General features: G+C 38.5%; 3 protein-coding genes across 4 annotated transcripts; 2 read left to right on the forward strand and 1 right to left on the reverse strand.

Annotated features, from left to right (window-relative positions):
* The first annotated feature begins 239 nt into the window (after positions 1-239).
* LOC113660308 (la-related protein 6-like) lies at positions 240-3,891 on the forward strand. The gene is made up of 3 exons (XM_027173692.2): positions 240-1,402; positions 1,490-1,697; positions 1,825-3,891. The coding sequence occupies exons 1-3, from the start codon at positions 1,386-1,388 to the stop codon at positions 2,770-2,772; spliced, it is 1,173 nt and encodes a 390-aa protein (XP_027029493.2). The 5' UTR covers positions 240-1,385; the 3' UTR covers positions 2,773-3,891.
* Positions 3,892-4,296: 405 nt separating this feature from the next.
* phax (phosphorylated adaptor for RNA export) lies at positions 4,297-8,580 on the reverse strand. 2 transcript variants are annotated; one of them, XM_027173721.2, is made up of 5 exons: positions 8,427-8,580; positions 7,008-7,609; positions 6,774-6,894; positions 6,279-6,362; positions 4,297-5,637 (listed from the first exon to the last, which is right to left on the reverse strand). In XM_027173721.2, exons 1-5 carry the CDS (start codon positions 8,526-8,528, stop codon positions 5,356-5,358), a joined length of 1,191 nt encoding a protein of 396 aa, XP_027029522.1. In that variant the 5' UTR covers positions 8,529-8,580; the 3' UTR covers positions 4,297-5,355. The 2 variants fall into 2 exon arrangements, with proteins under 2 accessions (XP_027029522.1, XP_027029523.1); XM_027173722.2 differs by having other exon boundaries at positions 7,008-7,710; positions 8,427-8,547.
* Positions 8,581-11,658: 3,078 nt separating this feature from the next.
* aldh7a1 (aldehyde dehydrogenase 7 family, member A1) lies at positions 11,659-19,632 on the forward strand. The gene is made up of 18 exons (XM_047804744.1): positions 11,659-11,887; positions 12,960-13,013; positions 13,366-13,431; positions 13,784-13,864; positions 13,949-14,072; positions 14,312-14,444; positions 14,603-14,647; positions 14,787-14,864; positions 15,704-15,801; positions 15,933-15,974; positions 16,055-16,149; positions 16,453-16,537; positions 17,008-17,114; positions 17,254-17,370; positions 17,568-17,665; positions 17,759-17,832; positions 17,921-17,996; positions 19,246-19,632. The coding sequence occupies exons 1-18, from the start codon at positions 11,693-11,695 to the stop codon at positions 19,298-19,300; spliced, it is 1,623 nt and encodes a 540-aa protein (XP_047660700.1). The 5' UTR covers positions 11,659-11,692; the 3' UTR covers positions 19,301-19,632.
* Positions 19,633-20,187: the final 555 nt, after the last annotated feature.

A 20,187-nucleotide genomic window follows, 5' to 3' on the forward strand; every position in this document is an offset into this window, starting at 1 on the left:
CCAAAACTCACTACGCTGACTGTCTGGTCTCTCTCTTGCTCATGCGGTGCAATATTTTTCCCCTCACTGCTGCACGAGTCTGTTTAAGAAGATGGTTTATAGAAGATGATCAACACACAACAAATCTATTTTGTTTATTTTCTAAAAGCAGTTAGCCATAATCATTATTTTATTACACGTGTCAAGGGGTGGGATATATTAGACTGCAACTGTAAGTTATTAAAATGTATGTGTTGAAAGCAGGAACAATGGGCAACCATGTAGATCTAAGTGGTCTGGAAGAACAAGAGGTGAAACAGTGATAGGGTCATGCTTGCAGATGTTCACTGATGTGCATGGGGAGTCTGGTCCGATCCTGCAGAAGAACTACTAAAGCACAAATTGCTGGATAAAAACAATGCTGGCTATGATATGAAAGCTGTATATATCACAGCTGCCACTGTAACAAAATAGTTAGTGGTTTTAATGGCATAGCTGATTGGTGTACATATTTCTTTTGTGTGAACGACCTAGACAGTTGTGTATATAGAAACACATCTGGAATTGTCTGGAAATATGTGATTTGAAACAAACAACAATCTTGCAGGCACATGCAGCATATAAAGTAGTTATGCTGGATGTTCAGATAAGCCACTGCAGTATTTTTTTATGGTTAAAAAAAAAGCAGTGTGAAGCAGGCCTTATTAATGACACCTTTGCATCTTGAGAGCTTTTATGCAGTATGTTGTTAGTGCATCCGATATTACGATAATGCGCTTTACTTGCCCACTCGTTTTCTAATTCTTTTAATATTAAATGACTGTGCAGATAAGATAAAGCTTGATTAAGCTAATGTGTAATCAACTATGTCTATGACACAGTTGTATATTTTATGATGACCTTCATAACAGCAGTCTTTTCTGTTATTTGATCATTGATTTTATTTGTCTTGAAGAATCCATTGAAACCTAATTTTATAATTGGCTTCTCGTGATCTGTTGTTCAGAATTCAAATAAGAATGAAGTATATACCCATAATGAGCTAAATCTAGACCCAAATCATGAATAGATACTTATGTTAGTACAATCACATAACACAGCTATTTTTGGCACAAGAATTTGTGTAACTTATTTTGGCTCCTCTTGTGATGTCAGTGTGTGGAAGTGTCCTCAAATGGTAATACCACTTTACAGCATTGTTCTGGTAAACGCTATCGATTGGTTAGTTTCTGCATGACAGATTCAGTTGTGTGGGTGTTTACAGCAGATTTATAACAGTGAAGGAGAGCATCGAGGGCAGACAAGACCACTCAGGCTCTGAGGGCTGTTATTAAACATTTTCACGCTGACACACATTTGAAGAATACTGCTGCCAATTGCACTGAAACGCCAAAGCTGACGACAAAATGGACAGGACTAAAAAGTAAGCTCTGTTGTTGTTTTATACTTTATTCTTTTTGCTGGTGAACTATTTTTTTTCTCATTCGTGTATACCCCGTTTATTCCTCAGATATTTCTCTACGCCGAATGAAAACGATGAAGATATAGACCTTGATGACTGGATACCTCCGGATGCTGATCTAATAGAAAAGATGGTCTCTCAGATTGAATATTATCTCTCTGATGAGAATCTGGTCAAGGATGCTTTCCTTTTAAAGCATGTCAGGAGAAATAAGATGGGTTATGTCAATATCAAGTTGCTGACCTCTTTTAAAAAGGTAAGCTGGTGCCTCTTTCCTGTAATAGTGTTATAAAGTTTTACCTTGGATGGTCTTTAATTTTTAGCATGATTTCTTGGTATATACTGTATAGCTAAGTGTTTACATACTTTCACTTTGATTTCAGATGAAGCAGTTGACAAAAGATTGGCGGGTCACAGCATATGCCCTCCGGCATTCGTTAATACTAGAGGTGAACAAAGAGGGAAATAAAGTGCGCAGAATTGAGCCGGTGCCCGAGTCTGTCCTCTTTCAGGTACCGAGCAGACTGCTGCTGGTCTGGAACATCACAGAATCAAATCTGACAGAGAACATGGCACACGGCACATCAACACCTTGCAAGAGCACCATGGAAACTGCTATTGCAATTCTGGAGCCGTTTGGTACCATTACCATGGCTCGGGTCAACAGGCCTGGCAGAGAGCTCCTGCCTGAGCTTCAGAAATACAGCTACAGATACCCAGAGCTGTTCACTAAGGAGAGCGTACTAGTGGAATATGAAGATCTGGAAGGAGCTGGACGTGCTTACCACCAACTGTCACAGTCTGAAGGTAACATGAGAGTACTCCTGATAGGGAAAGCTTCCAAGAAGAAAGCCGTAGATGTGGGTTTGGAGGACAAAAGTAATGGGAAGGGGATCTCCATCCTGAACCAACGCATGTTGCAGCTTCAGACTTGTGGTGAAGACTCATCAGCATATAGCTCCTCAGAATCTGAGTTCACCTCTTCATCGCCTTTGAGCATACCTCGTGTTTGTTCTGGCCAGGTGTGTAGCAGCCCCTTAAATAGCCCACGTTCAAGCCCTAGATGTATACGTGCACCCCTTCCAGGCCCTCGCATTTCTCCACTGTTAGCCTCAGAGGTCTGGGGAAGTCCAGACACAAGTCCAGAGTTGCGAGAGAAACGAAAGTTGTGCGGCAACCAAAACAAACACTGTCAGACGAGTGATAAAAAGCTACTAAATGGAGACACGGCACCTCCTGGAGTCCTACGCCTGCCTTACGGTCCTGACGGGAGTAGAGGTTTTCACGCAATCTTAGTTAGAAGACGACTTCATTATTCATTTAAAGTATAAGGAACCAATTATTCCATCACTGTAATCACCTGTTTGCTACTTGTTACTTACATATTACTTGTGTTATGTTTCTTGTCATTTGATTTGCTGACTTCTAAATGCAAATGTGTGTAATGCTTCTGTGCCTGTAGCTTAATATACAATTCATCCTTTACTGACATTTCAGCTGTACAAAGTACAAATCAATGACCTTTTATTCACATTACAGAAATGAAATTATTCCTAGATCTTTTTTTTCCTGAAATCCTAGCTTTTAAATCAGTATCTACAACCCCCCTTACATCAATCTGCACTGTTACCAACCACAACTCAACTGAAGCACTGAGAAAGTATTGTTTTTTTTAGTGTAAAGTGCTGTGTCAACACATTTTAACCCCAACACTAATCACTAACCAACCACTTCAGTATGTAAATGATACATCCAGAGTTAATACTGGGGGATAAGCAGCGATATATCCCGGACAGGATGCCAAATCTTCACAGCTTATCTCTTTCCCCCCTTATATATGAGGTTTAGGAGCAATTTGAAGTCACTAGTCCATGATGTTTCTGGATAGTGGAAGAAACTAAAGAACCAAGAAGAACACAAAGGCACAAATGATTTCCACATTATCTCTACAACAATACATAACTGGCAAATTATTATAATAAAATAACACACAAATTCACACCATCGTTTTGGGCGATCATATAATACACTCTTTGAATAAAGGTAACTAACTTTACTTCATGGGGTGCAACCATAGTGCAGATTATTTCTATAATGTTTGAGAGTAAAGGTTTAGATGCATCTGTGGTTCATCATGTCAAATTATGTACCTTACATTATTTTATGTAAAAAACAAATGTACATATTAAATGTAAAAGAAAAAAAAAGATGTGCCCTAAATAATACCACCCAAGTAACAAAGAAGACATGTAGTGACTGCGTTCCTGCATCAAACGCCTTGGGATTCTGTAACTCTGGCATAATTTATACGACATAGGAGCTGACATAACAACTCATCACAATTTGGACAGTCACCATGACAACTTTTCAGAGTTGAGCCTGCACCACTCTTTGGATCTATGCCAGCGGTGAAGAGGTTCTGTCACATCCCACAGACCTCTTAGAGCCAGTTTTATCAGTAAACGTACTAAATTTAATCTAAAAATGCTCTTTCACAGCAATGTCAAGGGACACAGTAATTAAGCTGTTTTCTTCTCATCCTACATAATGCAGACATCATTTTGTGATAAACTATGACGCGGTAGAGAAAAAACTTACTGAACTAAACTTAGATGAATCGTCATCATCATCGATCGTCTGAGCTGCGAAAGGACATTTTAATGATTTCAGTGAGAGAGACAGAGAGAGTGAGAGAAATAGAGAGCTGTGGGTCAACTGAGTCAGAGTTTTAACATAAAAGACAGGAAACCGTTGACTATCACTGAGGTACTTTTAGTTATAGAGCAAGCATATAGTAATATAAAAGCAGGCTGTTACTTCCTGACTCGTTGTGACAGCAGACAAAAGAATAAAAATGGATTCTAAATAGAGCTTTATTTTAAAATGAAGGATTCAGTAGCAAACATAAAATTTGACACATTTTATTCATCGCCAAAACACTCACGATACGATGAGTATTCTGAATGCTTAGTGTATCTGAACACAGTCATTTTTCACAAATACAAATTTGACAATGTGGTTAGTCACCGGCAGGCAGAACAAGTGCATGATGATGAAGCACCATTACTACTAGATTGGAACAGATGCTTACAGAGTGTTGCTTTGTCTTAGGCATAATATCATGAGATCTGTTAATACTTTTACACATAGTATTAAGTATATTCTTTGACGTTCAAAACAAAGAGAATATATATTAGTAGCTTTAACTTACTGTATCTGCACAGCCATTTAATACTAACAGAAATAGGAAACGAGTGGGCAAGTAAAGCACATTATTGTAAACGGATGCACTAAACAACATACTGCATTAAAGCTCTCAAAATGCAAAGGTGTCACGAATAAGGCTGCCTTCACACTAACCCTAAAAAAAAAACACTGCAGTGGCTTTTTCTGAACCACTATCCAGATCACTGTATTCAGCCAGATTTAGCAGACACAAACTTTGTTCATCTCATCATCTCTAGCTCACATGAATAAATCATGAAACAACACATTCAGTTTTGAAGAAATTTTTTTTTCCCTTACAAGCACAGGTGTCCATGTTGACATGCTGCACTTGGTGCAGAATTGAAACCTGATTAATGAAAAAGTGCTGGAGAAAAAGTTTCATTTTATTTTTGAAAGAGCTCCAGAGTGACAGGATCACATCCTGAATTCTTCCCACAAGATTACATGTAGAATTTGAGCAGGGAAAAAACCTTGTGTGAAAGCAGCCTAAAGTTTCTGAGCTTGTTCTCTCTCTCTCTCTCACACACACACACACACTTTATACAGAGTGTAAGAACGTGTCATGTCCAACCTCACATGACAGACAAGGGGAAAGAAATGACTGTGTTAAAATGCAATCTAATCTTCTCAGCCCACATTAGACATTTAAGTGTCTACACAGTCACTCATGAAGACAACCAGTGACATCAGAAGACCTCCAGGTCGACCGAGTTGTAAACTACAGGAGATTCCTCTGTACCCAGCGCAGGCTCGGCCTGCTCCTCGCCTCCGTCCTCCAGGGACTCCAAAGCATCGTTGGTGTCACTGGCAAACGTTTCCCGAGACACGTCATCGTGCTCCTGCAGGTTCAAAGTGCCGATCGCTTGTTTCATTTTCTTGGCTGTTAAGTATTTTTGCCTCTGCTTGGCTGCCTTCTTGTTTGCCTTCTTGTTGTTAAACTCTTTTTGGTTCTCATCATGGAATATTTCCTAGAAACCAAAAAAGTTTTTTTTTTTTTTAAGAGCAAGATAAGTGTTTCTGATGTACAGGCTGACGTAGCCTCTCTGTAATCCCCTTTGTACACAATACATGTTACAAATAAGTCTCACACTCTGCAAGAAATGATCGAGTTTTTTTTTTTTTTTAAATCAAAACAGATGTGACCCTGCCAAGTCTGTCACCTTTACTAAAAAATAAATAAATAAATAATAAAATTAGCAAAATTATTCAATAGAATTAATTAGTATATCAAGTAAATTTTAAATTTAGAATGAGGTCACCACCGATGACACCCTGAGATGATTCTTCACATAAATAAATAAATAGCTAGATAGCTAGATAGCTAGATAGATAGATAATAATAAAAATGGATGGAAATATGGAAAATATTGCTACATTGAAAATGGAAAATATGGTACATTGGATCAAGAGTAGTTCAGGCCAGTATCATCTACCATATCAATTAATCAAGCAGGAGATAAAAGAACAGAGAAATCAAGAATATGGATGAATGAAAACACTCAAAAGTTATTATGAAGCGCTTTTGTGGAAAATAAGGGAATATCTAAACAGCGGTGTGTTGACATTAGAATAGGTTTAACACCATCATAGTTTGTTCTTTTCATCATACCTTAATCTGATCCTGAGTAATACTAGGAGTATTCTTCAGCAAATTCAGATAAACCCCTCCAGGTGTCCTCCTTCGACTGCCATCCTATGGTAAGGAAACAAATAGAAAACATCATGTTAACACAGGAGTTTTCAGCTGGTGTGGTTGCAGGTTTTTGTCCCACCCAAGCAGAAACCACATGCAAGGCTTACTGAAAGCCAAGATGAACTGGTTAAACAGAGTCAGGTGTGCCTCCTGTTTGATAAAAACAAAAACCCGCATCAACTCCGGCCGTTTTCGGATGCTAAAGTTAAATAGAGAGCCAACTAAAGGATAACAAGCCAAATGCTGAAGCTCAGCAGTGCAATGTAGTGGTGATTAGTACGAAATTTAAATTAAAGAGGAAAACTAAATTGTTGATCTAATTTGTGTTAAACAAAAATTGCTCTTAAACAAAAGAGCTGTTTTGTCATTATAATGTAAAAGTTATTCAAATTTGATATGTGGAAATCTTACCACTGTATATAGACCTCCATTTTGTTCAACTGTTGCAGTTTCGGACAGAAGCTCTATGGCTTTCTTTGTGCCAATCACGTTCACAACACGCTCCATTAGCTCCTTCTTTGGCTCCATTAACCTTTTAAGAAGAAAAGACAAGTCAGTCATCTTGCAATACAACACAGAGTCAACAAGAAAATACTCATGGAGTTAAATTTCTTAAATGTGTAGATTATCTGAGGTTTTCCTCACCTGTGTGCTATTTCATCAATCACTTTATCTTTAGGGTCATCCGCTGTGATCTCATATCGCCCTTTAAAATCCATCTCAGCTCGAGGACCCAGCCTATCCTTGACTGGACGCTTCCTTTTCAGATGTCCATCGCTATTTTTCTGTGTGCCGCGCTGCATGTATTCCTCTAGCTGCCCCTCCAGCACGGTCTCCATTCCATGCTCCTCCTCCTGCTTCTCCTTTTCCATCAGTTTACGTGCCAGTAAGTAGTTGTAGGTCTCACACTGGCGGCTGTCCATAGTTACGCCCCCCTCCATTCCCATAATGCCGAGCTCAGCTGCGACAGCTTCCTGGCTTTGCTCTTGCACCACAGAGCCCCAGATGTTGTTCACTTTTCGGCATGGAGCTCCTCTGACAGTGCTGGTATCTCCGAAAGCGCTCTGAGGCACGGGAACATTGGTGCATTTCTGTCGCTTTCGCCTCCACAGTGCAGCCTCTTCTTCCGAGTCACTATCACTAGATTCAGTTGCGATGGAGCTACGATAGCCGGTGACTTGTGAAGCCATCTGTAGATGATCTCTGCTCTGGAAGTGCTGGGTGGAAAAAGCACCGGCAGAAGGTGGCTGTAGAAGAATTAAAACAGGTTCATTGAAATGTACAAAGGCAATACTTTCCTGTTGATTATGCTGCCATTTCTTTTGCTGTTTTGGTCCTACCCACAACACTGCAACACAATAAACAGAACAAGTGATACATAGTACACTGTAGTATGTATGAAGAGACAGTACCAAGATGTCATCATCTTCATTATTTCAGTCATTTGCTGGTTTGCACAATTCTTTACAATATCTCAGGTAACTGCTGCTATGAAACTGTGTTCATTATAGTATTAATGCACACAATATTGTTGAACACACAGTATTTACACAGGTCTGCACTGTTTCTGTTTATTGTCTTTTGTCCTGCACTGTTTACACCAGGTTGCACTTTATGTATCTAAGACGAACTTACTAAATCCTTATAGCTCGGTCTTTGTTTTATGCATTATGTATCACCACAATCCTGGAGAAACGTTGTCTCATTTCACTGTGTACTACAACAGCTATATGTGGTTGACATGACAACAAAAGCTTCTTGACTTGATCATCTATCAAGATGTCTTTCTTATGTGTTATGTCTTAGTCTGAGATGAGTGGATCCTGCTAATGTCGTTACTTTCATCAATAAAAGACTGTTTTTAAATAAAACAACGTTAGATGCAATCCCAAGGGCACTAGATTAAGCAGCTAAACACGCGAGTGGTGACATTTCATAGCTAATAATGACTTAGCTAGCTAGCTAGTTTGACTGAAGTTAGCTAACCTGATAAAATAAGCCAGTTAAACACATTTCTAAAACACTGTCCAGGGGGAAACGGATATGCACGTTTTATATTCTTACCTGCTGCCTTTCAATTGAATGCATTTCTGTCTCTGAATCAGAGCCACTTATTTCTCCATCCTCTAGATTCTCCATTGTGTCTCTGTTATTGTGACCCGCCATTTCTTTAACCCGGAAGATATACGGAAGTTCAAGAGCAACGACGCCACGTGTGTCTCTTCTTATTGGGTAAATCTACAGTAAAACCTACAAAACTGTAGTTTTATAAATATTGCTGGTAAAAAAAATAAATAAAATAATGCATACTATAAAATATATTAGACTATATTATATTACATATTAAATAATATTATAGTGTTGTAGGGTTTATAAGGGTGGGGTGATAAAAAAAAAGTTCTCTAGTGTCACATGAAGTGAATGGTTTTAATTCAAACATCAATAACTCAGAAAATGTATAAATAAATAATAATAAATCATTTTAAAATTGGGCCTAATCAGAATCAGAATCAGAAAGAGATTTATTGCCAGGTATGTTTTCACATGTGAGGAATTTGTTTTAGTGACAGAAGCTCCACAGTGTAACAATATGACATATACAGTATATACAATTTGTATGTACAAATGTACAAGTGTGAAATGTGCAATTGAAACATAAATAATATTTTTTTTAGTATGTTTTAAGTAAATAATGTGTAAGAATAGTGTTGTGTGTTCCGTGTACGTTAAGTGTCATCAGATGGATTGCCTGAGAGAAGAAACTGCTCCCATGTCTGGTCTTTCTGGTGCTCAGGGCTCTGTAGCGTCGACCAGATGGCAACAGTTCAAAGAGAGAGTGTGCTGGATGTGAGAGGTCCAGAGTGATTGTCTTTGCCCTTTTGCTCACTCTGGAGAAGTACAGATCTTGGAGAGTGGGGAGAGTTGTGCCAATGGTTCGCTCAACTGTCCGGACCACCCTCTGTAGTCTTCTGAGGTCAGATTTGGTAGGTGAGCTGAACCAAACAGTAATTGAGGTGCAGAGGATGGATTCAGTGATGGCAGTGTAGAACTGTTTCAGCAGATCCTGTCGCAGGTTGAACTTCCTCAGCTGGGCCTTTTAACAATGTGAATGTGAACTATGTGAATGTCCCACTTCAGGTCCTGGGAGATTATGGTTCCCAGGAATCTGAATGACTCCACTGCTGTCACACTTCTCCTGAAGTCAACTACCATCTCCACTGTCTTGAGCATGTTCAGCTCCAGGTTGTTAAGATTGCACCAGACAGCCAGCCGTTCAACCTCCAGTCCGTAGGCAGACTCGTCACCGTCCTTGATGAGGCCAATTAGTGTGGTGTCGTCTGCAAACTTCAGGAGCTTGACAGAGGGGTCATTAGAGGTGCATTTATTTGTGTACAGGGAGAAGAGCAGTGGGAGAGTACACAACCCTGAGGGGTGCCAGTGCTGACAGTGCGGGTGCTCGATTTGAGTTTGCTGTCTGTCAGAAAGCTGGTGATCCACTGACAGACAGAGGAGGGCACGGAGAGCTGGGTTAATTTGGGCTGGAGGAGTGATGGGATGATGGTGTTAAAGGCAGAGCTGAAGTCCACAAACAGGGTGTGCATTATAACTAGAAAATTCAGAATTAATAATAATAATAATAATAATAATAATAATAATAATAATAATAATAATAATGATAATAATAATAACAAGCTCTAATATGGTTCCAAAAATAAGTTTATTTAATATATTTTTCCCCTTTATCTAATGTTATTTTGTATATTTTAATTTTCAGAGATTTACCAATTCCTTTATCTATTATAAAGGACTGACTTTAGACTCGTGTACATGATTAACTATAATGTATAATGTGCTTTATTTGGTTTAATGGGAGAGTCGGGATTTGACCAATAACGGTGTAGGAGTCGGGGTTGCCAGAGCGAATATTTTACCTCGTCACTAGTGGAGGGATTTGGTTCTTGAAATTAAATCTCTAAAATAATGAAAAGGGTTCAGTTGTCTCAGCAAATTAGCCAACAAAATGTCAATTAAGCATCCAGACACGAAAAAGTATCATATTGCCTCATCTATTTTTCTGCTTTGTGGCAAAAACTGGATTAGGCTTGTCATTTATTTCTGTTCTGAATTAGTTGTGAGCTTTCTTTCTTTCTTTCTTTCTTTCTTTCTTTCTTTCTTTCTTTCTTTCTTTCTTTCTTTCTTTCTTTCTGTCTGTCTGTCTTTGTCTGTCAGTCTTTCTTTTTTTCTGTCTGTCTGTCAGTCAGTTTTTCTTTCTTTCTTTCTTTCTTTCTTTCTTTCTTTCTTTCTTTCTTTCTTTCTTTCTTTCTTTCTTTCTTTCTTTCTGTCTATCTGTCTTTGTCTGTCAGGCTTTCTTTTTTTCTGTCTGTCTGTCAGTCAGTTTTTCTTTCTTTCTTTCTTTCTTTCTTTCTTTCTTTCTTTCTTTCTTTCTTTCTTTCTTTCTGTCTATCTGTCTTTGTCTGTCAGTCTTTCTTTTTTCTGTCTGTCTGTCAGTTAGTTTTTCTTTCTTTCTTTCTTTCTTTCTTTCTTTCTTTCTTTCTTTCTTTCTTTCTTTCTTTCTTTCTCTCTTTTTTCTTTCTGTCTGTCAGTCAGATCAAAGCTTTGCATGAATTAAATACATGTAAAATAAATTTAACATCCCTGTTGGTAGCTTTCACCTCCACACTGTAGCACTTGGCTTATAACCCACAATGTTTGTCCAGTGTGTATAGGTGCACAACTAATGTTTTCTACCAGGATTGTTAACGAATTTCCTGATTTTCCAACATTCACGGGTACAGATTTAATGAGCCTTCACCCACAGATAATTGTTCTTGTCTGTAGAAATAAAGCCTTATTTTGCCTTCTACACATGGAGTCTTATGTTTTGTTGTGTTTTACATTCAGAGATGTTCTTCTGCTAACCACAGTTGTTAACAGAACTTATCGTAGCTTTCCAGTGAACTTACACACACCTGACCAATCTCTTCTCATACTAAAGATTTCTTCTTTTCTCATACAATCTGTATAACCTCTACATGAAGTCAACAGTATCTAAAATCCTCAAACCAGTTCCTCCTGAAAGCACAAACCATGCCACAGTCACAGGTAACAGACCATTTTCCCTTATTAAAGCTCTTGACCTGCATCAGTATGATTTTATGCATTCTGTTGCCACCACATGGTTGGGTGCTTGAATAGTTGATAAGATGTAGATCCTCGTTTGTGGTGATTTCTATGTAATATATATATCTGGCAACCCGGCTTTAGTCATGAGACGTGCGCGTCAGGCTCTTTGGTACGCACATGCGCATTGGCGTTTTATTGCTCCAGCCATGCAGCACACACTCGCTCTTGCTTCTCTCCGCCACTTTGCACTTCGGAAAAAACTTTGCTCTCTGACTATCCGACACACCGCAGCCATGTCTACACTTCTGATCAATCAGCCGAAGTATTCCTGGCTAAAAGAACTAGGTCTAAGCGAAGAAAACCCTGGTGTTTATAACGGCACGTGGGGAGGTAAAGGAGAGGTAAGAACAGGTGACTAGTGCTAAATATACACACAGTCAGAGAGGATGCATGCAAACCTCTGCCTGTACTGATCAGAGGCCCACACAGGCCTGTCATACTGTATTTAGATTAGATCACTTTGTAGCTGTTGCATCATGTATTGTAATATGACCCTGGGTTAGTGTTACACAATGAGCTTCTATAACAATGAACCAAAACTGGGATTATTATCTAAACTGATCTTAGTATATAATGTATCAGGCACTGTCGTATGTTAGTGATGTAGTCTGTACAAGATCTTCACACGATCCTTGTCTAGGTTAGTGCATGGACTCTGAATCCTTTTGCAGCTACAGATCCTTTTTAACAGTGACATACATGCGAGTGTGTCACGATGACATACGTAGCAGATCGGAAATTAGTAAGCTTTCTCTTTTTTTATTAATTTGTGATTTGTCAATTATCCCCATATTATAACACATTAGTGTGCAGTGTTTCAGCATGCACGTCATGTGGCATTGCATGATCCAAAAGTGCAAGCTAGTAGAGTTACACAGTAAATCATTTCTTAAGCATTATTTCAACATTTGGATATGATTCATCACCAAAGGTTACAGTGCAAGAATCTTTCATTGTGCCCCTTTAAACTAAATCACAGTACACACTGTTTATCACAATATATAATAAATATAAAAAGTCATGACTATGATTAATACAAATAGGTGATTTAGTCATGTCATGACTTTTTGGCAATTTTTTTGTGACGGAACAAATGGTACAAAGATTAATCGGGTCAAAACTTTCCCTGTTCTCAGCGTGAAATTACAACATATAAACATTAAATGAAAAACAGTCAGAAGTATCTATAAGGAGAAAAAAAAGCTTATAATACTGGTTGCATAAGTGTGTCCATTCTTTTATAATGTTCAATGTGCCTGCATTAAGAAAAAAACAATCACATTCGATCTCATGTTCAAAAGCAATTATTTTCCATTGTAGATCTCAGTATATCCCAGTGTTATGTTCTTATGTCAGAGTCAAATTTTACATCATGAGGTTTTTACATGTATGATTATTTCTTTAAACCTCTAGGTGGTCACATCATACTGTCCTGCCAACAACGAGCCCATCGCCAGAGTCCGACAGGTAACTCGACCTCCACATTACTGTGTTTCATGCTTGATCCTAAGAAACAAGACTCAACTCTCAGTAATAAACTGCCAACAAATATCTATACAATACACATGCAGAAATGATCAACTGATATCATAAACGTACACAAAGAATCCCTTTGCACTTAAGGAAACAATAAATTGTGGACGTATCTAAAGGTTCACTACAAAGTGGTAAATATCTAAAATAAAAGGGGGTAAAAAAATTGTACTTTAAATAATGAAAGAACTTGAAAGGGAGATCCCTGTTTGAATCCTTATAAAGGGCTAAACGTGTACGGTAAGATGGTTTGTTCTGATTTTTGTCATTTGTTTCTTTTAATCAGGCTACCCTTGCGGAATATGAAGAAACCGTACAAAAGGCACGAGAGGCATGGAAACTTTGGGCAGATGTAGGTACTGAGATGAAGTCAAGGAGCTAAGATTTATTATGTGATGGTTGGAATACACATGTTTCTTTGTACAGACTTAATTTTGAAGCTCAGATTTTTTTTATTTTCACTCATTCTAATGCAACAGCTCAGTATGGCGGTTGTTCCACAGAATCAAAGCCCAATACCAAAAAGTTTTAAGAGCATGCTGTTAAATGTAGATAACCGTGATTCTGCTTCAAGTTGTTCCACATCAGACCACAGATGAGGGGATCGTTTTATGTTCCCGTAAAAGCTTGCCTTGTCATGATTTATTTCTCACATAACATACAATATACTTCTTTTGGCTTTCATGTGTCTCTGTTTTCTCCAGATCCCTGCTCCAAAGAGAGGGGAGATTGTAAGACAGATCGGCGATGCTTTGAGGAAAAAGATCAAAGTTCTCGGCAGCTTGGTACGCCCGTTTTTATAACTCAGTGTTCCAATACATCAGAATTAAAGCATGTGTATGGACTGCTGTGTGTTTTTGTAATATTAGGTATCTCTGGAGATGGGGAAGATCTACGTGGAGGGTGTGGGTGAGGTGCAAGAGTATGTCGACGTGTGCGACTACGCTGTCGGACTTTCCCGTATGATTGGTGGTCCAGTTTTGCCTTCTGAAAGTATGTCATCAGTGGTGGTAAAAATGCAATTTGTTTTTAAATTAGCCATTTACTGTGTCTGTAAGCTTAGAAGAGATGAGAGGGCAACACTGAAGGCTTTTGGATTACTGATATGTCAGTGTTTATAATGTTTCCACTTTTGGGATGGAACCAATCTTTGTCTGTGTGCTAAGAACTGGACCTCTTAGGCAACATCTCTAAACAGGCCACTCAGAAGCTCTTTTGTAATGTTTTTTCAGGACCAGGACATGCCCTGATTGAGCAGTGGAACCCTGTGGGTCTGGTGGGCATCATCACGGCCTTTAACTTCCCTGTAGCGGTGTATGGCTGGAACAATGCTATTGCTCTGATCTGTGGCAACGTCTGCCTTTGGTGAGAACACGTTTGAAAATTTGTTTACATTTTCCTATTAATACCGTTTTAAAAGTAGGATTCAAAGTGACAAGGTAAAGAAAAATATCACTTAAGCCTGAAATGCTTCACTTAAGCTTGAAATACTTTGCTGTTAAATGTGCTTCTTTTCTTGGCAGGAAAGGAGCCCCAACCACACCGCTGACCAGTGTGGCAGTGACTAGGCGAGTGTGTGAGCAGTAGTTCACCACTATGGTTATGCATTGCCATAAACTTATTTATGTCTCGTGTGTGTGTGTGTGTGTGTGTGTGTGTGTGTGTGTGTGTGTGTGTGTGTGTGTGTGTGTGTGTGTGTACATTCAGAATTGTGGCTGAGGTGTTGGAGCAGAATAACCTTCCTGGTGCTATCTGCTCTATGACGTGTGGTGGAGCTGACATTGGGTTTGTGCACAGTCACTGATTACACCAGACATACCATGGTTTTGTTTTTTCACTTTATGGACATGACCAAAAAAACAAGTACATTTAATACTTACTCTTCAGGTTTGTCCTGTGCCCATTTTAGTTGGTTTTTGTCAAGCACACACATTTCACACATGATTCTGTTGATAAGGCACCAGCTCTCCACTTTGTTTGCCAATAAACTTTGTCATTTTGTTTGAGTAGATATACACTACATGGCCAAAAGTATTTGTACACCTGATTAGCAGTTGACGCTCGTTGTGCAAGTTGAAGAGAGATTGTTGGAGGCTTGCAAGGGATTTTCTGATTTCACTAAGTAATAAGCCTCTATGGTGGTGTCTGATTCCACTGTAGAACACGTTGTGTATGTGTGCAGAGGAAGACTCATGAGGCAGACCGGATCTGAGCAGAGCTCTGCTGTCAGGTTATTCGTTCTTCAGCATTCGCCAAAATATTCAACCAAAAGAAGTGCAACCTAAAAAGGGTTCTATGTTACCCACTGCTTCAACAAGCCTCTCTCCACCTGCTCTGATTCTCGACTATGTTTATCTGCAGTGATGCTGCCTCAAACAGCAAAGAAGGTTATAAATCTGGCATGGGATTATGGCCAGGTGTGCAAACAACTGGCCGTATAGTGTTTGTATATTTAGTTTTTGAGGAAAAAACTTTCATGGGTAATGTTGGCTTTGGGCTTTTTGGTCAAATCCTAGCACTTTAGGGTCCCTCAACTGTACAAATCCATTTAACCTGGACACATTAATGCTCCTGATGTGCTTTTGTGCAAACCAGTCATGTTTAGTTATGTTCCTTATTTATAGCACAGCACTTGCTAAAGATGAGAGGGTGGACCTCGTGTCTTTCACTGGCAGCACTCACGTGGGCAAACAGGTGGCACTGATGGTGCAGGAGCGCTTTGGTGAGTGCCCTTTTTCTCGCTGTCTGTGTTCTTCACTTCAGTGTACATGACATTACATGCTACTAAAACATCATCACAGCTTTGTCCTAAGTTTGGGACATTTCCATGATTATATTTGTTTTTTTGTCTAGGTCGACAGTTGCTAGAGCTGGGAGGGAACAATGCCATCATCGGTAAGTTAAAAAGTTTTGCCCATAAACATGCTTCTTGTGTAGATAGAATGATTAATGCTTTTTATTGTTGTTCTTGTTAGTGTTTGAGGATGCTGACCTTAACATGGTAGTACCTTCAGCTCTCTTCGCCTCTGTGGGAACTGCAGGGCAGCGCTGTACCACTACCAGGAGACTGGTGAGTAGAATTTAAGTGACTTTAAAAGCACTGATTTAATTAAAACTTTTTTGATATGATAAAACTCTACATTTGTGACGCACAATTTTATCAGCGAGTGTGTCTGTATGTCACACCATACAATATCAAAAATGAGCTGATTAAACAAGAAAAGCTCATCCTAAGCACATTCCTTCTTCACAAAACACTCAATCATTTTCTAATTGTTTGTTTTTATTTAATCTAATGGTTTAATTTGTACTAAACTGCAGTCTATAAACTGTCTCTCTTCTTTTTTTTTTTTTTTTTTTCTGTGTTCACTAGATGCTACATGAGAGTGTCCATGATGAGGTTGTGGAGAGGTTAATCAAGGCTTACAAGCAAGTCCGCATTGGCGACCCCTGGGACCGTAAGTTAATATTTTGGGGGGACCAATGTTTGCTAAATATTTCTAGACCTGTGTTAAATAATAGGATTTCAAATATACCATAAATATGTATAAGCAATGCAATAAAATCTGGGTAGTTTTTTTTTTTTTATTTTTTTTTTATTTTTTTTATTTTTTTTAAAGAACTTGAAAATTAGCCGCTTCCCCTAGCAGAAATTTCATGATCTTGTTTAAAAGGCACCGAGCTGAGATATGCATAGATTTAGCAGTGAGGGTGAAGTCAGTTGAGGAAACAGCAAAGGCGCTCTCTGAAAAATAAAACACTGCTCCTTTAATCTGTGTATGAAAGGAAAGAATGAATCAGAAATGATGGTAATTTACAAACTGTCCTGAAGTGTCTTGTATAGTCATGCATAAAAAGAAGTTATTTCTGAAATGTAAATAAATAGCTAAGAACCAGATTACAAATGTATTTTTGTTTTTGACAACAGCTAGTACGCTGTACGGTCCCCTGCACACAAAGCAAGCTGTGGACCAGTACCTGGCAGCCATAGAGCAGGCCAAGAAGCAGGGCGGCACTCTGGTTTGTGGTGGAAAGGTACAGTGTTGCACCTTTAAACTGTGTCTTATGCATGTAAACAGGTTTGGAAAGCTTCATTTTGATGGATCTGCTATATTCGTGTAGCTGAAGTGATTTAATTGCAAAACTGAATCCCACCTCACAATTTACTCCTCAGGTCATGGACCGCCCTGGTAACTATGTGGAGCCTACCATCTTCACTGGTCTGGCACATGATGCTAATATCGTTCACACAGAAACATTTGTGCCAATTCTTTATGTGATCAAATTCAAGGTAAGACAGTTTACATTTCTATCTATCTATCTATCTATCTATCTATCTATCTATCTATCTATCTATCTATCTATCTATCTATCTATCTATCTATCTATCTATCTATCTATCTATCTATCTATCTATCTATCTATCTATCTATTACAGTCACACAAGTTTTCAGGTTTGAAATTTTATTTTTCTTGTTTTACTGTTAGACGGAAGAGGAGGCATTCGCCTGGAATAATGAAGTTAAGCAGGGTCTCTCCAGCAGCATCTTCACTAAAGACATGGGCAGAGTGTTCCGCTGGCTCGGGTACGTGGTGTCTTTAAATACTCTGTATGCAGTCCACTGTTCAATATGTGTAGCATTTTTTTGAAGACTGAGACAAGATTTTGTCTACTACAGACCTAAAGGCTCAGACTGTGGCATTGTGAACGTCAACATTCCAACCAGTGGTGCTGAGATCGGAGGAGCATTCGGTGGGTACAGGTTCCTTTTTACAATACTATACAAAACAGACGCTGCTGTGAGGAACAGATGGTAAGTGTATGGCTTTTGTGCGTACAGGAGGAGAAAAGCACACAGGAGGTGGACGCGAGTCAGGCAGCGACTCATGGAAGCAGTATATGAGGAGGTCAACGTGGTATGTGCACATGTACATTATCAGTCTGTGGGTTTTAAATAAATAAGTAAAAAAATTCATTTGATTTATGGGAAAGAGATTCGGGCAGGCAATAAATGTGCAAGGATATAGATAAGTGCTTAGAGACTTTTGAAGCACTTTTGTATTCAGTACAATTCAAGTTTATTTTTTATAGTGCTTTAACAATTGACATTGTCTCAAAGCAACTTTACAGAACATAAGCCTAGAAAAAAAGGTTATTATAAAGAATAATATAAAGATTAATATAATATAAAATTCAAGATTAATATTAGAGATATTTAAATGTGTTTGTATTTATCACCAATGAGCAAGTCTGAGGTGACTCAGGCGACTGTGGTGAGGAAAAACTCCCTTGAATGGTAAAGGAAGAAACCTTGAGAGGAACCAGACTCAAGGGAGAACCTCATCCTCATTTGGGTGGCACTCTGGATAAGGGCATCTGCCAAATGCTGTAAATAAAAATATATAATTAAGCTTTATGCAAGAAGACTCTCATGCTTTCAGTACTTCTGCTGGTTTTTGGTAAAAAGGACAGACAGACTATAAATACTTCCCATGACCCCTCTGTACAAGAGTACTTTGGCTTTCTTAGAAACCCTTGGGAATCCTCAATCCATGTATCGCCCAAAATACATTTACTCAGTCTGGGTTTTTAAGTATTTAGTTGTCTGGCAATTTCTGCACACTGTAGCCTCAGATTCATGTTATTAGCTAGAACCCAGCTTAGTCTTCTGCTCATCATGTCAGCTAAGCCCAGTCTTGCCATTCTCCTCTAACCTCTGTCATATCAAGTATTTATGTTCCTCATACCATTTCGCCTAATTTTTGAAGATTGTTGTAATTTTAACTTTCTACAATACCAGATTCTGAAAAGCAACAACCACACCACTGCCACAGCCACTGAGATTAACTGAAGCTCTTGAACTGTATTCGTAATTTGATGCATTGTAATGCCACTACATGATTAGATAATTGCATGAAGGTTGCATGTATGCTTATTAAAGTGAATTGTTAGTGTAATGATAAGTGCAGATTTATGGTTATGGGTCTTTTTTTTTTTTTTGAACGGGGTTGTTAAAGGACCTAGTCAGAACATTTTGATATAGAAACACCAGTAGGCTGCTACATATTGTCTTTAATGGTTCCTCCTAGAGGGAGGATTGAAGCTGGTGCATTATCTAATCTCATATGAGGAAATCTAAAGTATATTTTCTTTGTCTTCACACAGCACCATCAACTACAGCAAGGACCTCCCACTGGCACAAGGAATCAAGTTCGAGTGAATTGTTACTACATAATACTGTCGTCCAAAACAAAAAATGTTAAACCGACACATGACACTTAAGTTTTTCCAATGAACACAGGTTTGATTCCAAACTATCAAATGGAAATCTGCATTAGCATTAACTAGACTAACGGTTAGTTTTATCACTTTGTTTAAATTTGTTGAGTTAACTTTGGGTTAGTTTGGAAATACACCGTCCCAGTGTTGTAAAAAAACATTTCAGGGGCATAAAAAGCACTTGATAGTAATATAGCATCCTGTTTTATGGCTCGTCCTCACCAATGCAACCTTGAGGTGCTTTGTACAATTAAATCATGCCTTTATTTTCAAGGGAGTTTTTAAGTGTGGTTATTTGTCTAAATGTTTAATTTTAATTTCATTTTAATATATTATATTTTTAGATAAATTAGGATCATTAGATAAATGTAATATTTAAAGAACAATTTTTGTTTTGGATAAATGTCTTCCCTGCGTATGTAGGCCAAAATACACTAGAATATTTGCTGTTATTACATCCTGTTTTAATAAGTAATCTGTTTGTTTTATCCGCTTAGTCTGTATAAAATCGACCTTTGCAGCAACGTTCAACAATTTGAACAGTTGCACAAGGTAAGACGTTTGTACACCACAATGTATGTAACCACACAGTAACCCCAGCAGGGTGCGACATTGCTGAGAAATTGTTGACAAATGAAACGGAAACATTCAACCTTTACCAGGGTTTAGGTCATGATGTTCAGTGTCACAGCCGGAAGTGTATAATTGTTTTGGATATATTCAATTATAGTTTGAGTGCTGGCTTCGATCCACTGAGAATACTTGCTGTATTAGAGGATGTTGGAGGCTGGGACCTGTCCGTGCGATCAGATATTGAAGACATCAGAA

This window comes from Tachysurus fulvidraco, chromosome 20 (assembly GCF_022655615.1).
Source record: "Tachysurus fulvidraco isolate hzauxx_2018 chromosome 20, HZAU_PFXX_2.0, whole genome shotgun sequence".
Classification (NCBI taxonomy): Eukaryota; Metazoa; Chordata; class Actinopteri; order Siluriformes; family Bagridae; genus Tachysurus; species Tachysurus fulvidraco.

What these genes read in the sequence shown, in the direction of transcription:
- LOC113660308 (XM_027173692.2), top strand. An exon ending in TGCTGACCTCTTTTAAAAAG is followed by an intron (nt 1,698 to 1,824) that starts GTAAGCTGGTGC and finishes CTTTGATTTCAG; the next exon opens with ATGAAGCAGTTGACAAAAGA.
- phax (XM_027173721.2), bottom strand. Translation starts at nt 8,528, where the DNA reads ATGGCGGGTCACAATAACAGAGACACAATGGAGAATCTAGAGGATGGA. An exon ending in ATTGATGAAATAGCACACAG is followed by an intron (nt 6,895 to 7,007) that starts GTGAGGAAAACC and finishes TCTTCTTAAAAG; the next exon opens with GTTAATGGAGCCAAAGAAGG. An exon ending in TTACTCAGGATCAGATTAAG is followed by an intron (nt 5,638 to 6,278) that starts GTATGATGAAAA and finishes TTTGGTTTCTAG; the next exon opens with GAAATATTCCATGATGAGAA.
- aldh7a1 (XM_047804744.1), top strand. Translation starts at nt 11,693, where the DNA reads ATGCAGCACACACTCGCTCTTGCTTCTCTCCGCCACTTTGCACTTCGG. An exon ending in CATGGAAACTTTGGGCAGAT is followed by an intron (nt 13,432 to 13,783) that starts GTAGGTACTGAG and finishes TGTTTTCTCCAG; the next exon opens with ATCCCTGCTCCAAAGAGAGG. An exon ending in GTACCACTACCAGGAGACTG is followed by an intron (nt 16,150 to 16,452) that starts GTGAGTAGAATT and finishes TGTGTTCACTAG; the next exon opens with ATGCTACATGAGAGTGTCCA.